Source organism: Triticum aestivum, chromosome 6A, assembly GCF_018294505.1.
Source record: "Triticum aestivum cultivar Chinese Spring chromosome 6A, IWGSC CS RefSeq v2.1, whole genome shotgun sequence".
NCBI lineage: Eukaryota > Viridiplantae > Streptophyta > Magnoliopsida > Poales > Poaceae > Triticum > Triticum aestivum.
The window spans coordinates 598,983,988-598,998,392 of NC_057809.1; the positions used below are offsets into that span (position 1 = coordinate 598,983,988).

At 45.0% G+C, this 14,405-nt stretch overlaps 2 protein-coding genes, 17 non-coding genes and 3 pseudogenes across 19 annotated transcripts; 1 reads left to right on the forward strand and 21 right to left on the reverse strand.

Annotated features, from left to right (window-relative positions):
* Nucleotides 1–4,189: 4,189 nt before the first annotated feature.
* LOC123132760 (small nucleolar RNA Z103) lies at nt 4,190–4,287 on the reverse strand. The gene has a single exon (XR_006465027.1). It is a non-coding gene; the product is annotated as a small nucleolar RNA Z103 (small nucleolar RNA).
* Nucleotides 4,288–4,374: 87 nt separating this feature from the next.
* Nucleotides 4,375–4,473, reverse strand: LOC123132759 (small nucleolar RNA Z103). The gene has a single exon (XR_006465026.1). It is a non-coding gene; the product is annotated as a small nucleolar RNA Z103 (small nucleolar RNA).
* Nucleotides 4,474–4,603: 130 nt separating this feature from the next.
* Nucleotides 4,604–4,749, reverse strand: LOC123132874 (small nucleolar RNA snoR137). The gene has a single exon (XR_006465100.1). It is a non-coding gene; the product is annotated as a small nucleolar RNA snoR137 (small nucleolar RNA).
* Nucleotides 4,750–4,822: 73 nt separating this feature from the next.
* Nucleotides 4,823–4,913, reverse strand: LOC123132761 (uncharacterized; annotated as a pseudogene).
* Nucleotides 4,914–4,998: 85 nt separating this feature from the next.
* Nucleotides 4,999–5,097, reverse strand: LOC123132744 (uncharacterized; annotated as a pseudogene).
* A 119-nt stretch (nt 5,098–5,216) lies between these two features.
* Nucleotides 5,217–5,307, reverse strand: LOC123132762 (uncharacterized; annotated as a pseudogene).
* Nucleotides 5,308–5,398: 91 nt separating this feature from the next.
* Nucleotides 5,399–5,493, reverse strand: LOC123132742 (small nucleolar RNA Z223). Its single transcript, XR_006465012.1, has one exon. It is a non-coding gene; the product is annotated as a small nucleolar RNA Z223 (small nucleolar RNA).
* A 53-nt stretch (nt 5,494–5,546) lies between these two features.
* On the reverse strand, nt 5,547–5,631 carry LOC123132862 (small nucleolar RNA U36a). The gene has a single exon (XR_006465089.1). It is a non-coding gene; the product is annotated as a small nucleolar RNA U36a (small nucleolar RNA).
* A 78-nt stretch (nt 5,632–5,709) lies between these two features.
* LOC123132789 (small nucleolar RNA R16) lies at nt 5,710–5,793 on the reverse strand. Its single transcript, XR_006465052.1, has one exon. It is a non-coding gene; the product is annotated as a small nucleolar RNA R16 (small nucleolar RNA).
* A 56-nt stretch (nt 5,794–5,849) lies between these two features.
* LOC123132792 (small nucleolar RNA R16) lies at nt 5,850–5,937 on the reverse strand. Its single transcript, XR_006465056.1, has one exon. It is a non-coding gene; the product is annotated as a small nucleolar RNA R16 (small nucleolar RNA).
* Nucleotides 5,938–6,564: 627 nt separating this feature from the next.
* LOC123132866 (small nucleolar RNA snoR118) lies at nt 6,565–6,652 on the reverse strand. The gene has a single exon (XR_006465093.1). It is a non-coding gene; the product is annotated as a small nucleolar RNA snoR118 (small nucleolar RNA).
* Nucleotides 6,653–6,764: 112 nt separating this feature from the next.
* Nucleotides 6,765–6,836, reverse strand: LOC123132773 (small nucleolar RNA R66). The gene has a single exon (XR_006465035.1). It is a non-coding gene; the product is annotated as a small nucleolar RNA R66 (small nucleolar RNA).
* Nucleotides 6,837–7,049: 213 nt separating this feature from the next.
* Nucleotides 7,050–7,146, reverse strand: LOC123132724 (small nucleolar RNA SNORD96 family). Its single transcript, XR_006464996.1, has one exon. It is a non-coding gene; the product is annotated as a small nucleolar RNA SNORD96 family (small nucleolar RNA).
* Nucleotides 7,147–7,247: 101 nt separating this feature from the next.
* On the reverse strand, nt 7,248–7,339 carry LOC123132722 (small nucleolar RNA SNORD96 family). The gene has a single exon (XR_006464994.1). It is a non-coding gene; the product is annotated as a small nucleolar RNA SNORD96 family (small nucleolar RNA).
* A 184-nt stretch (nt 7,340–7,523) lies between these two features.
* On the reverse strand, nt 7,524–7,643 carry LOC123132704 (small nucleolar RNA SNORD14). Its single transcript, XR_006464986.1, has one exon. It is a non-coding gene; the product is annotated as a small nucleolar RNA SNORD14 (small nucleolar RNA).
* Nucleotides 7,644–7,686: 43 nt separating this feature from the next.
* LOC123132696 (small nucleolar RNA SNORD14) lies at nt 7,687–7,807 on the reverse strand. Its single transcript, XR_006464978.1, has one exon. It is a non-coding gene; the product is annotated as a small nucleolar RNA SNORD14 (small nucleolar RNA).
* A 144-nt stretch (nt 7,808–7,951) lies between these two features.
* LOC123132700 (small nucleolar RNA SNORD14) lies at nt 7,952–8,072 on the reverse strand. The gene has a single exon (XR_006464982.1). It is a non-coding gene; the product is annotated as a small nucleolar RNA SNORD14 (small nucleolar RNA).
* A 38-nt stretch (nt 8,073–8,110) lies between these two features.
* LOC123132858 (small nucleolar RNA snoR2/U65) lies at nt 8,111–8,249 on the reverse strand. Its single transcript, XR_006465085.1, has one exon. It is a non-coding gene; the product is annotated as a small nucleolar RNA snoR2/U65 (small nucleolar RNA).
* A 196-nt stretch (nt 8,250–8,445) lies between these two features.
* Nucleotides 8,446–8,542, reverse strand: LOC123132845 (small nucleolar RNA snoR31/Z110/Z27). Its single transcript, XR_006465073.1, has one exon. It is a non-coding gene; the product is annotated as a small nucleolar RNA snoR31/Z110/Z27 (small nucleolar RNA).
* A 133-nt stretch (nt 8,543–8,675) lies between these two features.
* Nucleotides 8,676–8,780, reverse strand: LOC123132846 (small nucleolar RNA Z107/R87). Its single transcript, XR_006465074.1, has one exon. It is a non-coding gene; the product is annotated as a small nucleolar RNA Z107/R87 (small nucleolar RNA).
* Nucleotides 8,781–9,039: 259 nt separating this feature from the next.
* LOC123128860 (40S ribosomal protein S30) lies at nt 9,040–9,610 on the reverse strand. Its single transcript, XM_044548969.1, has 2 exons — nt 9,479–9,610; nt 9,040–9,380 (listed from the first exon to the last, which is right to left on the reverse strand). Exons 1-2 carry the CDS (start codon nt 9,480–9,482, stop codon nt 9,196–9,198), a joined length of 189 nt encoding a protein of 62 aa, XP_044404904.1. The 5' UTR covers nt 9,483–9,610; the 3' UTR covers nt 9,040–9,195.
* Nucleotides 9,611–9,628: 18 nt separating this feature from the next.
* On the forward strand, nt 9,629–12,541 carry LOC123128859 (18S rRNA (guanine-N(7))-methyltransferase RID2). The gene is made up of 9 exons (XM_044548968.1): nt 9,629–9,906; nt 10,009–10,084; nt 10,217–10,300; nt 10,396–10,451; nt 10,932–10,988; nt 11,083–11,132; nt 11,210–11,362; nt 11,458–11,599; nt 12,103–12,541. Exons 1-9 carry the CDS (start codon nt 9,811–9,813, stop codon nt 12,268–12,270), a joined length of 882 nt encoding a protein of 293 aa, XP_044404903.1. The 5' UTR covers nt 9,629–9,810; the 3' UTR covers nt 12,271–12,541.
* The last annotated feature ends 1,864 nt before the right edge of the window (nt 12,542–14,405 follow it).

Genomic DNA, 14,405 nt, shown 5'->3' on the forward strand with positions numbered 1-14,405 from the left:
TCCATGACCAACAATCACAATATCACGTCCAGCGATAGTTAGAATATCTCCATTTGTCTTTTTCAGAGTTTGGAAATATTTCATCTCCCTCGGTATGGAGTTTGTGGCACCACTGTCCACAAGGCATAATTCCTCTTCCATTGGATTGTCCCCGTAGAAAAATATATAAAACAAAGAATTTTCAATAAGAAAACCTCATAGTAATATATAGAATACAATCTTTATTATATCAAATGTGCTGATACAATACAATATAAAGACAACAACAAACTTATGTTCTTATTACAATCATCACAAATGGACATAATTAAGTAGATCACTAGGAGATTGAGGGACTAGTCGAAGTCGTCAAACACGTCGTTTGCGGTGTACTCAATCAACGTGTTCTCCATTTCAGCAGTAGCCTCAGGCAGATAAGGAATCACGGCGTTGCTCGGTCCAGGAGGAACATCGTGCGAACCACCAGCTCCTTTTGCGCTATCCGGATGAAGGTTGAAGTTGGCTTCAAACCTTTTCCCTTGAGGTGCTTTGCGTCCCTGAGATTGCTGGTACAGCATAACCAGATGCTTGGGCATTGTGCACTTTTCAGTAGAATGCGTGGAGCATCCACACTTGTTGCAAAGCTTAGATTTATCAAACCTGAGCTTTGAAGTGCCTTTTCCCTTGTCTGGGTATCTAGATCTCCTGTTCCCATTGCGCTTTCGCTTATGCTCGAAATTGGATTGTTTACCCCGAGGGGTACCATTAAACTTCTGTCTATTTGCAACATTCAGATGGACTTCAGGTAAAGGTTGTGCCCCAACTGGGCGCTGAGAGCCATTCTTAGCGAGTAGCTCATCATGCTTTTCAACCTGAAGTAACATGTGAATAAGCTCGGAATAGACAGTGTAGTTACGAGCACGCTATTGCTGTTGGAGGATCCTATCTGAAGGGAGCATAGTAGACAAAGTTTTCTCTATCTTGTCCCCCTCAGTAGGTTCCTTCTCACAAAAACGCAATTTGGAACATATCTTATGAACAGCATGATTGTACTCACCGATGGACTTGAAATCCTGAAGACGGAGATGAGTCCAATCATGGAGTGCTTCTGGCAGGACTACTGCCTTCTGCTGTTCATACCTCGTTTTGAGGGCCAGAAACAGAGTACTAGGAGATTCCTCCTGTAAATACTCAGACTTGAGATCTGGATGAATATGGCGCCTTATGATGAATAAAGCAGCATAATTCTGCTGTTCTGTCAGCGGCGTGGCCCCATCCGGGAGAGGAGTCTCCGAGGGTTGTATTGCACGCGCTATCCCACGGGACGCAAGACTGATCTTGATGTCCATAGCCCATGTAGGGTAATTGTGGCCATTGAGGGCAAGCTCCTCAAACTCTTTGGCAGTCATCTTCGCCTACATGGGAGAACCAGAGATAATTAATTTACGGGTGGTAAATTAGAAACCATCATGGTTGTGTAATAAGAATGCAAAAATTTGATACTCAAGTGTAAACTTGAAAAATTCTCAACCTCAATTGTGTAAACATAACACTTTGAAGATCACTTAGATCTCACAGTAATAGGCTACATCGCCATTACCTTGTGTATGCTACAATTCAAATATAAGGAATACACGTTGGAGGTAATCGTTTGTCGAGAATGACAAAGCGTAGACCTCACAGTAAGAGAGGACAGTCTGCAAATAAGCAGTAGATCACAACTCATTACCTTGTGATTCCAAATAAAATGAGAGAGAAACATTCAAAAATTTGCAAGTTTGATATGCGAGAGAAGATCTCAATCGCAAAGACATGTTCGATAAAAATGAGATGTGGTAAACACATGGAACATGTCATTCTTCCCAGATGAAATCTGGTACTTTATTTATATTATCAATCCATTACATAATATAAACACACCTACTAATAATTACACAAGTCCTAACATAGAATAAATCTAGAACAGGACTAAAATGTAAGTAGTAGTCAACCTAAGTACTAAACAATACTAAACATAGACTAAAATTGCACAAATACAATAATTAGTACTAATGTTAAGAAAACAGAGAAAAAGGAAAAAAAATCCACACTTTCTGGCCGGCCCACCCGCCACAGCACTGCAAGGGGGGGGGAAGCCGTGAGCGCCTGGGCCTGGGCCTTTGGCCGGCCCACACGTCGCCGCACCGCACAAGACAGGGGGGAGCGGGCGGATCGGATAAGGGTCAGAGTATCCGAACCCCGCACCACCACCTCTGCTCGATCCCCACTGTCACACGGCGGCGCCGGCGGGAAGAGGGGCCGCCGCACAGTGCAGTAGCAATAAATGCGAGAATATTGACTTCCATAACCTCTTTATTTTTTATTTTCACAATAACTCGGGATGTAATCCCATGGAGAGGAAAAAGGGGTATCTTGTAAATTCAAGGGTAGGGCTTGCATTCTGATAATACTGAATCAATTCAATATCATGAATATCTGATGAGAGTTATATTTCACGGATGAGAGTTATATCGCGATTCCGATGGTCATCGACGTAGCACCGACGACCCCTCCTCGTCCGAAGAAGAGTCGACGACGACGTGATCCGGGCGAGCTGTCCCTGGTGCGGCGCTGGCGAGTCTGAGGCTCGCCGGAGCCCACGAGCCGGCGCGGCGGGCGGGACGGCAGTCAAGGGCTGCGACGGCCCGCCCGAATAGGCGGCCGAAGCGCTGCTCAGTGCGGCCGTCTCCTGTTGAGGCGTGGCTGTGGCGGCACCGTCCTCCATGCCTGCTCCAAGGCGGACGACTCCAGAGGCATCGGACGGCACGAAGACGAAGGTGAGCGCCTCCTCCTCGTTCACGACGGCGTGCATCGGCACGGGGCAGTATCCGGGCGGGCCGGCGGCCTCGGCAGCGGGCGTTCGTCGGCGCGAGCCACGCGGCCGACGGACGAGATGGTGGAGGCGGAGATCCAGGGGGCGGTGCAGGCGCGACTGCAGCCCTGTGCACCATGGAGGCGCTCGGGCCGGCCACTAGCCAGTGGTCGAACCCCATAGGCGCCTGGCCACGGGCGCACGGGGCACCATTATGGGCGCGTCCAGGGGCGAGGGGAGCACCGCAGGGGGCGCGTCCAGCGGCGCGATGGCGGCCAGGAGCACCACGTCCAGCGACGCTACGGCCGAATCGACGGATGGCTTGCATCCGGCGACGAAAACGGTGGTGGCCACCAACTCCATGGCGGCGAAGGGCAATGAGGCGGTAGCGGCGACCATCCTCGTGGATCAGACAGAGGAAGGAGACAAGGCCTGTCATCTCACCGACGGCGAGTGCTTCCTCTCTTCTCCTTTCTCTGTTGCCTTTTGCCCTCGCTGGTTGTTCTACGGGCTGATAACATGTTTTAAATCGAAAATGATTGATCGATGGTTACAGCAAGTATATATATCCCCTGAAGAGATGCGACAATCCTGAAGAGATGCATCTGTTCTAGGAGGACTGGAGAGGCGACGGTTGCGACAGACACACGAGGGGCGTCCGTGCGGGCGCAACCGCTCATTCGATGGGCAAGGAGAGATTTCCCTTAATTACAGATTATAATTTAATCTTAACAGAAAACACACGAGGGGATGTGGCTTTTGGTGGGTTTGCTCACCGCCCGGTAGGGGCCTCTTAGCCATGGATAGATACATAAGAGCATCAAGAGGTTGGGGCATAACAACTTTCTGCTGTGATGCAAAAATCTCAATGATATAATTACTAAAACCATTTATACTGATTACATTGACAGAATTTACTATTTCAACACAAACAAATACACATTACCCATTACACCGTAAGAACAGTCTGAAGCAGAAGCCGAATAGAATGTAGCACTAGCACAAAATACATTCACAAAAGGCTCAAATACAGAAATATCTATCCAATTAGATGAAATATGGTCCTCAACAATGTATAGCTAGGTTTGTGTAGAATTAAAGTAGCATCAATCTATGCGACCAGTGGCCACGACAGCTTGGCCAGGAAGATCTTACAACTGACACAATTCACTCATCTATGATCACCTCAAGAAACCTGGACAGTGCTCATGTTGGAAAGAATGTCCAAAACCAATTTTTTATAAACACATAACTGTATCACACGCACGATTTCAATAACACAATAAAAAGAACAATACATAAGGGTTATGCACAAGAAAAAAGGGTAAAAACAGAGCGCTAAAAGAGAACAAAGTTAGAATGGATCAGATTTCTGGCTTGGAACCCTCTGATAAGGATTTGATGTGCGCACATTATAATCATAGTCGATCATTTGGGGAAAGGATCTTCACTTCCATTGAATTTACAAATCAGAGCAGAAAAACATAAGTAAAATACCAACGGTACAAACATAGAGAGAAGAGAGGGATAGAGATTGTTGGACAATGGATCAGATTTCTGGCTTGGAATCCTCTGATAAAGGATTTCATTTGCGCACAGTATAATCATAGTCGATCAGCTGGGGAAAGAATCCTCACTTCCATCTTAACCAAAAAAGCAATCTCCGACAAGAAACTCGGCAAACCACTCCAAATAGTTTAGGACAGCCATCACAGGACATCAACCCATTGAAAGATTCAATCTGGAGAAATATGCACAATATCTAATGTTACAAAATGTAACAGAAGACAGATAACACGGGGCGGTTCCATAAAGCCCCGTGCTGTTAAATGCTGGCCGGTGTTTCCGCTCATCTATGCTCCCCTCTACAGGATGACCAAACCATAAACAACAGGCCATCCTTCCAGTTGTGAAGCAACACAACATTTGTTCAGCAATCAAGCAGAAAAAACAAAAAATCCAGTTCTAGCGGATGAACAATATGATCAACAATAATCCTCAGTTCAGGTCTCCAAATTGCTTCCGCATCGCACCATAGTGCATCAGAAGAACGAAAGTATTTAGTTTGATCATCATCGGACAGCTTCCAACATCAGATAAAAAAGCACAAAAACAAAAGAAAAAGAACTAGCATGTTTGATGACAGTATTTATCAACACATAAAGATGCAAAGGCTCAGATTTGTTTAACAGGTTTTTCAGTCATGAATTTTCAGAAGCAGAACTGGCATGTATGCTGGCGGGTGTTTCCGCTCATCCATGCTTCCGTCTACAGGATGACCAACTGTAAACAACATGCCATCCTTCCAGTTGTGAAGCACCAAACACAAAATTTGTTCAGCACTCAAGCAGAAAAAACTAAAAATCGAGTTCGGGCGGATGAACAATAATCCTCAGTTCAGGTCTCCAAATTGCTTCCACATCGCACCTTAGTGCATCAGAAGAACGAAAGTATTTAGTTTGATCATCGTCAGACAGCTTCCACCATCATAAAAAAAGCACAAAAACAAAAGAAGCAGAACAATGTTTGATGAAAGTGTTTATCAACACATAAATCTAAAAGAAGATGCAAAGGCTCAGATTAGTTTTACAGGTTTTGCAGTCATGAATTTTCAGAAGCAGAACTGGCATGTTTGCTGAAAGTGTTTATCATCACAGCCATGGTCAACCAGAACACATAAATCTAAAAGAATGACAATAGTGAGAGTTGGTCTTTTTGGCTCATATTAAGAAATTCAACCATGTTTCCCCTTGTCCTTCAAGAACTAATCAGAAGCGCGGGTAAGATTCAAATCACTGCCACTAATCAAAAGAAGTCCACATATGAGATGGGCATATGTGCAGACAAGATAACATGATAAAAGTCATTTGACGTTGATGGGTGACATCAGATAATAAGCGGAGTTTTGTAAACATATGAATGATTCAGTGCTTAGCATATAATATTTAACATCATTTGCCACCCTGGGTTTGATAGTCTTTCTTGGAAAAAACAAGGAAGACAAATAGAGCGCTTTGTGCAAGGCATCAGATAATAAGATGAGATTAATAATCCACACATGGAATTTTCCATTGAGAGTGTAGGATATCAGATCATCACTTGCCAGCTCGAAAATCCAAGAACAATATCTGAGTAGAAAATCTTGGTTAGACCATTTGACCCAAGAGCAAGGGCAAACGCTGCAAAGGGTTGGTAAGTAAACCATTTCTCTATCCGGGCCTGCTACAGCCCCCTCAGATCCGAGTGCAACTAAGAGGGACACTAGAAGCTAAGCGCAAACATGACAAAAAGCAGAAGAATAAAGACGGACATTTTTTCTCTCAGATGCCAACCACAAGGGTAGCACAGATGATGCAGACATATCAACATGGCATCAGTTCAGACCGCCCGTCTGCTTGAAACTCTTCATAGAGAAAGATTTTAAACCAAAAATTAACAACAACGATCAAAGCAAATAAAAAATCTATGCACATTTGTGTCCAGATAACAGAAAAATATCACAAAAAACCACAAATATAAAAAAAGTATAATATGTTGTTTGGTCAGATCCCTCAGAGTGATAATATAGATCTCATCAATGTATGATTCAGGCCACTACTTTTTAACATCACAAGTCATCACCGGGATCCACAGACAACAATCTCCAATTAGGAAAGAAAAATCAACCAGAAACGCTACACAGATTCCTCAGTTCAAACAAGAATATTTAAAGAGTTTCATAACGAACGGTTGAGCCGTCAGACAATGCTTTCTAGGCAAATGCATCTCCATCAGACTGCAGCAATGTTCGCTGCTCGGAGCCCAGTGCATATCATCATCCATGACATCAAGACATATACAACCAAACAATAGCAGAGCAAAAGTGAAGGAAGAGAATCAACGAACAATGGAAATAAAATCAGTGGACCAGGAACAACAGAAGATCCAATCAGTAGCCCTCTGGGATTATGCTTATGATTTTCATCAAGGAAGAAATCTCAGGTCTCAAAGATGTGCCATCACTGGACTCACAGAAATGAACTGCAGAGAACATGGCAAACTAAAAAGTCATAAAACGATAAGAATAGCATGAGCAACTTTTGGAGAATGTCATTCACCTCACCTCACAAGTAGCAGTAAGAAAGCAAGATCGACCCAAAGTATAGCAAATTTGAAAATTTCTAGCCCAACTAACATTTCGCCATAAAATTCAGTCTCCAAAATTATGCCATAACTATGTGGACATCAGAATTGCAGATTTTCACAGCATGGCACACAGAGTGCACCTATCAGTCCCGAAAGATGGTGTGTTTTGTTCATGGTTTTCATCATTGTCCAGTCGTATTCTATAAATAGTAAACAACAATTAAAAAAACTGAAAAGTAGATGACACATATGTTCAGAAGTACTCAGACAAATTATGCTAAGCTGTTCAATTTGTCCTCAGAATTGCAGAATGACAGCATGGGCGCACAGCGACCAATCAGTCCCGAAAGATGGTATGATTAATAGGTTTTTCATCACCGGACAAACAGAAACAGAAACACAAACAAACAGGTCAACAAAACAGAACTTAAATTACTACAGAAAACAAATTCTGACAAAAGAAGACAAAACAGAACTTAAATTACTACAGAAAACAAATTCTGACAAAAGAAGACAGGAGGATCTAACAGCATTAGCTCTCAAGCCCTCAGACATCAGCAGACATTATGCCCGCAGACATCCAAGGAAGGATCGAACAGCATTAGCTCTCAAGCCTGGCTGGGCGAAAACTCTTAGGCAACAACTGCGAATGTTTGAGAAACAAGCCTTAAACTAATCATCGCCAGGCTTACATTAACACCAAACAACTAAAGCAAATATATGACCAGCATTGCATCAGACATCCAAGGAAGGATCGAACAGCACTAGCTCTCAAGCCTGGCAGGGCGAAAGCTCTTAGGCGGCAACTGCGAATGTTTTGAGAAACAAGCCTTGATTTTATCATCATTTGCAATGCAGCAACATTTTCAATATATTACATTTGTATAAACTTTTATAAGATCTTTTAGATAGCTACTTTAGTGATCTAAAATATATTATAAAAGTTTACTAAGGGAGGACTATATATCTCAGTTATATTGAGCTGAAAAAATAACAAGGCTCAGACATCCAAGGAAGGAATTAACAGCATCTGCTCTCAAGCCTGGCATGGCGAAAGCTCTTATGCGGCAACTGCGAATGTTCTGAGAAACAAGCCTTAAATTTATCATCATTGCCGTAAATTACAAGCAAATCAACTCAACTATATTAGGTAGCCAATTTAATCACAATAATAGGCTCCGCAGACTAACAAAATGAAGTTCCAGGTTCCTATCAATGAGTGAAAACTGATTCTTGGCCCAATTATAGATCCCCTGGTCAATGCCTGGAGCTACCAGAGAAGGACCATTGGGCCCAAGTTAGATTACGGTAGATACAACAATGAAATGGAGTTTCCAACAAAGACAGACCAACAAAAGTCAAATGGGACAGAAAAAAATGTTTAAACTGACAAAAAGCTCAGAAAGCTGCATAAAATTTCAATTGAAAACCTGTAACTAAAAAATTAAAGAGGGATAAATATATGCAATGAGCACAACGTGAGCCAGTTGTGTATCATCAGAAAATAAATGACTTCTCATTCACAGGAAAACAGCACTGTGTCAGAAGGTGTCCTAAGATTGTTTCAAGGTTTCATCACCTGATACTGGAAACAATCAATCGAAAAAGAGAGCTGTTACCACAACACGGCAGAGAAGGCTCGGAAAAACACGCACAACGATACACCATTTTTCAAAAGAAAACCAACCGTTTTCAAAAGAAAAAAATGGAACTTCAAAGTGATGGCTCGGTTCAGTGGGATAATCGGCATACAAATCAATCTCAAAAGAGACGACCTGTGATTTGGTCTGTTGAGCTTGAATATTTGCATATCCTCACTGCCATCAGCACAAACTGGAAAAGAAGCAAATCCAAATTTAAAAAAGAAGGAAGTACAGAAGTTTTCAAATCCAGACAAAGCATCAGCAACAAGACCCAAAAAAACTGGCTGGTACACTATTGCTGGGTCATTCAGCTAAGGATTCGTTCCAACCACTAATCAGTACTCTGGTATACAGCTATTGTAGCTTACAGACCATATAAAATAACAGAAGCAGGTTGCCACAAGCAGGATAATATGAGATAAAATAGGCATATGGCAAATATTAACTGGACAATGCAGTGAGATTTCCATTACCAACATCACAGAAAATTACAGATACTTGATTAGGTCTTCTTACTTCTTAGCATGCATACCGGAACGGATCACAGCTACTGACGGGAAACAAAAAAAAGGAGGGCTGGCGCGAGACCACCTAGATCTACTTCTCGGACGAGTTGGGGCCGCGCTTCTTGCCGAAGCCGACGACGGCGGTGACGAAGCGGCGGTTGTACTGGATGCGCTTGTGGGCGCGGCCGCGCGGCTGCTTCTTCTTGTCCTGCTTCGCCACCTTGGGCGTCTGGCCCCGCACCTTCCCGGCTCGGGCCAGCGATCCGTGCACCTTACCTGAAGGCAGGCAGGCACCGCCGGGTCAGCACCAAGAAGAACCACGGCAACAGTAGGATAGGGATCTAGCGGGGGGAAGAGGGGGAGCAGAGCGTTACCCATGGCGGCTGCGGCGGTGGAGCGGCGGCGCTTCGGCGAGGAGACGGAGTGCTCGGGCGGCGGCGGCTTCTGCTGATGGGAGGTGTGCCCTAGACGGGTGGGAGATTTTATAGAGGGGAGGGCTCCGTTGTTATGCGGGCCGTGGGCTGAGGGGCCCGTGGGAGCTGGGCCGAGAGCCCGTGGCCCGTTAGGGGCCCGTAAAAGAGGTGGGGAGTGGAGACCTCCTCCCTCCTCCTCCACCCCCGAGAGAACAGAACCCTCGCAGAAGCGGCGGCGGCGGCGCGCGGGCACAGGAGCGAGCTCACCGGCGGCGGAGGAGAGAGGGGGCGAGATGCCGCGGCCGGAGGTGCAGGCCCCGCCGGAGATATTCTACAACGAGTCGGAGGCGCGCAAGTACACCACCTCCTCCCGCATCATCGAAATCCAGGCAAGCAACCCAAGCCCCCCTCTCGTCGCGTGTTGTGTGGGGAGCTCAGGTGGTTCCTGGTGAGGCTGACCCGGGTTATCTCCTTCTTCTTCGTCTTCGCAGGCGAGGATCTCCGAGAGGGCGCTGGAGCTGCTGGCGCTCCCGGACGACGGCGTCCCCAAGATGCTGCTCGACATCGGTGAGCTTCCTCTATACGCTCACCCACAGTACCATAGAACTACTCGATTCTCCGTTGCTTCGACAGAGAAACCATGTGTCTTGGTGAATTGCTGGCGTTTACAATCGTGGTCCTGTGTGCTGTGAATCGCAGGGTGCGGCTCCGGGCTTAGCGGTGAGACGCTGACGGAGCACGGGCACCACTGGATCGGCTGCGATATCTCACAGTCCATGCTTGGTGAGGAACTCGCCTTTGTTTGTTGCTCTTATGGACATGTTGGTGTGTCACTTAGGTTTCTGTTTGAGAGCTTCAGTTTTGTTTCCCCCTTGCAGATGTTGCTTTGGAGCGGGAGACGGAGGGAGACCTCCTGCTTGCAGACATGGGCGAGGTAAAATGCCTGCTACGGCATTGGATTAGCCGAGAATTTTTGTTCCAGATGCTATGTTTGGGTCACAGCTTGTCCTATGCAATTCTTCTTGTTATAGTTGAGTTTTATGTGTTATTAACTGTTAGAAGGTATCCTTGCTAATGATAATAATGTGCATGACTTGTGTTCAACATGATCTCGAGGTCAGACCTGATTGACACTGTAAAAGTAAATGGGCCTTCGAACCTATGTCTGGTGGGAAGATATGAGTATGAATCCAAAGAACCTGAACATTTCAGTACTGCCTTTTTCTCTAGAATAATTGTATGGTTGCCGAATGGTATCTTCTATTGCACATGCTGAACCGAAGTTCCTATGAAGATTAAGAAATTACCATGATTTCCAATCTTCGCTTCATACATCTGCGTCGACCTTTTCACATCTGTGCAACCACAGTTTGCTGTTACTTGAGCTGATATGTTATAATAACGCATCTTCCAGGGCTTAGGCTTGCGCCCAGGAGTTATGGATGGTGCAATTAGTATTTCAGCAGTCCAGGTGATTCTTCAAGTTTTTGTTTTGTTTCTGCAACTAGCTTGTCGTGTTTAGTGATTTGTTCATAACTATGCCCTTTGTTGACAATGTTGTGCAGTGGTTATGCAATGCGGACAAGTCTTCTCATGAACCAAGATTGCGGTTAAAGTACGTGAAACTATTTTGTAACGTATCCCTTGGGTTATCTGCAACCAATTCTTAACCTTGATGTGCATAATTTCCAGGGCTTTCTTTGGATCACTATATAGATGCTTAGCAAGGGGAGCAAGGGCTGTTCTACAGTTTTATGCTGATAATGTGAAACAAACCGAAATGCTCGTGTCTTTTGCCATGAAAGCTGGATTTGCTGGTGGAGTGGTTATTGACTGGCCTCATAGGTAAGGATTTCATTGCCTCGGAGCCATGGTTGTATGAACGCTCTTATGGATTTCTTGTCTGCCGTGGACTTATGTGGATGCCTTTCCTCTGACAGTTCGAAAGCAAAGAAGTCCTACCTTGTCCTCACTTGTGGTACATCTTCTGTCGCATCTCTTCCAAAGGGGAAAGGTGAAAACGGTGAGATGTGCAGCAGTGATGATGACGGTGATGATGATGAGAGCAACGATGACCAAACAGTAAGCTCACTCTTAACAAGATATGTTTCCTGTTTATACATTTTGAGCTTGATTGCCTTTAATCTCTGTGTTTTGTCTACTGCTTCATTCCACCTTGATCAATGGAACTATATGTGACCCAGTTGCTGTGTACACAAACCAGTTGCATAAGAAATGTTGTTAATGACATGACCAAATAGGCCATTACTCTCTTATTATGGGATGGAAATGTTTGTTACTTTTAAGGTGATCTTTCTACCTGTCTGTGTAATATTCCCTGTGTCAACTGCTAGCATCTTCAGTTCTACCCAATAATTTCCAGATGTTTACTTTATCTGAAAACTGTTGCTATCTTGAACGGAATGAGCTAACTGTCTGTGCTTGATCAAGAATCAACTTGCATCATACTTATCTTATTCTGTTCTCTCACTTAATAGTCCATCGTTGATTGTCCTCCCATGTGATGAAGCCTTGGTGCTCTATTGGCAGTGATACATGGTAATAATGTGATTTTTCCAATGCAGGTTGGCACATATGGACGGAACAGGTCGAACAAGAGGCAGAAGGTGAACAAGAAGAACGGCAGGGGCAAGGATTGGCTGCTGAGGAAAAAGGAGCAGATGAGGAAAAGAGGCCGCGACGTCCCCGCCGACACGAAATACACAGGGCGGAAGCGGAAAACCCGCTTCTAAGTCGGTTTTCAGCAGTCATTTAGCTTAGCTTGTCAGAAGCAGCAAGAGTGTTTATGTCTGAAGAGTTGGCTGTATCGTGCTTCCATTGTATACCACCGAGAGCTATTCTTAAGATATGCAGCAGTTTTGGCAAATGCTAGTAGTGTCATGTTTGTGAGGATATATGTAATGATGACATTGTTGGTTGTTTTGTGTTTGCATTGATTTGTGAAAGTATGCACAATTTTGTATCTTGCAGTAATCGCGATGATATACCCTTGGTTATTTGTAAGCATGTGGTGTAGATGTTGAAACAAAATGGTTTGGAGATTATTTTCTTAGACTGCGCACTAGGCGCAAAAACAAGCGCAACATAAAAATTTCTGTTTCTGTGTATTACATTGTATGGACGGGCTGTTTTCCATGGAATACAAAATCATGCATGGTATACGTCACAATCAGAGCTATGATGCCGCGTTGCGCTTGACCTTCATGGTACTTTGCGCATCCTCTATAACATGGGTCGGGTCGGCACTCGCCTGCGGTGAATTCGGAGTCCTTGCTCATGGAGATGTGTTTGTGATGATGCTTGCTCGAGGGAGAAGTGGTGACAATGACGTCAGTGTGCTACCTCGTTGAGGCCTCTTCGCTGTGGTATTGTGTGTGGAGTATGTTGTGTGTGCCATTCTGCGGTTTGTGGCGGTCTCTCTCGGTTTTTCGTTAATTACCTGGGCAATTCTCTTCTTTTGCACCCGTTTCAAGAAAGAAATGACTCGGTGTATCATGTATGCAAATCCATCTAACTAACCTCGTTCGTGAGAGATTCAGATCGAGACAACCTCATCATCAGCACAACATCGAACACATCACGGATCATCATTTACCACAATGCTAACTATTTTAATCTTCTGATGTCTAATAAACTTTAAGTAGTGACATCATAATATATATCATACATTGCTCATAATGCACATTGTCGCATAAAAAGAAAACACCTTTTATGTGTTCAATTAGTTGCCCTTGCAAGAACCGAAAACTAGTTGAATTTTGTGGTGTGGGGCTTCCAAGTGGGTATTTATTATTTTTCCTTCCCTTCTTGTATATACTGAAGTATGAAATACTTCTTGTATTCCTTTGGTGCATAGCTTGCTTGTAGGGATTTTTTTCCTGAAGTAATTTCTGGAGGGATTTTTTTTAGGGATTTTAAGTTTTAAACACACAACCCCCCTATTGACAATTTTCCTAAGACACATAGATCCCCCCTGCTGCCTCTGCGAGCCGGCTATCGAGCTAGACACCCCCCCCCCCCCAAAAAACCACCTCCGGCGGCCGCCCTGCCGGGCATAGCACACACCCCTTAGCCCCACCATCTGGTCGTCACGTCGGACATACCTCCCCCCCTATACCTCACCCCTAGCCATCCTACCGAGCATAGCTCCCCCTACACCTCCTCCGATGTAACCCCTGACCTATATCTAGTACCGCATACTAGATTCTCTATCGTATACAGTACACTACTACTATCTCCTCGCATCCCTACTTGATGACACTCCCACTGAAGCCCGACCTAATAAAACCATGGAAATTGCATTGAACTACTGATTGGGACTAAAGATGCAAAATGTACCACACGACCCCCCTTACATGAGTGGACGCCGATGCCTCTCACCGCGGCGAGCGCATAACTCCTTCCCATGATGTTGGAAGAATGGGAGCGTCACCCGCTGTCTGGGTGAGTAACCTCCCGCTTCCCTCCTCCTGGTCTCCGGTTGTTGACCCGATCTCCGCGCAAATAAACTACCCTCAAACACTCCATAGTGGAGGACGACAATAGATGGTGGGCAAAGAAGGTGATGCTGTATTAGAGGAGTGAGGAAGGTGGAGGGAATGAGGGACCACGGCGAGCCGCCCGCGCGTGGCTTTGAGATGGGATGTCACACGTCCACTGGGAGATAAGAAGGGGAAAAACCGATGTAGACACCATGTGTTTCACCTTTCTCGCCAGGGCTTCTTCCTTGAGTCCTATCACGATCGTATACTCGACGAAAGAGCTTTACAAGCGGCATTGCTCTTCTTCACTCACGCGATATTGCTGGACAAGCTTTTGCCCATCGTCCAAGGTTCCCCACTGCTGCCCCCCGTGAGCCACCAATGCC

Bases quoted from the DNA above. Each gene is read 5' to 3' on its own strand.
- LOC123128859 (XM_044548968.1), top strand. From the start codon at position 9,811: ATGCCGCGGCCGGAGGTGCAGGCCCCGCCGGAGATATTCTACAACGAG. The intron at 10,085-10,216 runs GTGAGCTTCCTC...TGTGAATCGCAG, and splicing joins CAAGATGCTGCTCGACATCG to GGTGCGGCTCCGGGCTTAGC. The intron at 11,133-11,209 runs GTACGTGAAACT...CATAATTTCCAG, and splicing joins GAACCAAGATTGCGGTTAAA to GGCTTTCTTTGGATCACTAT.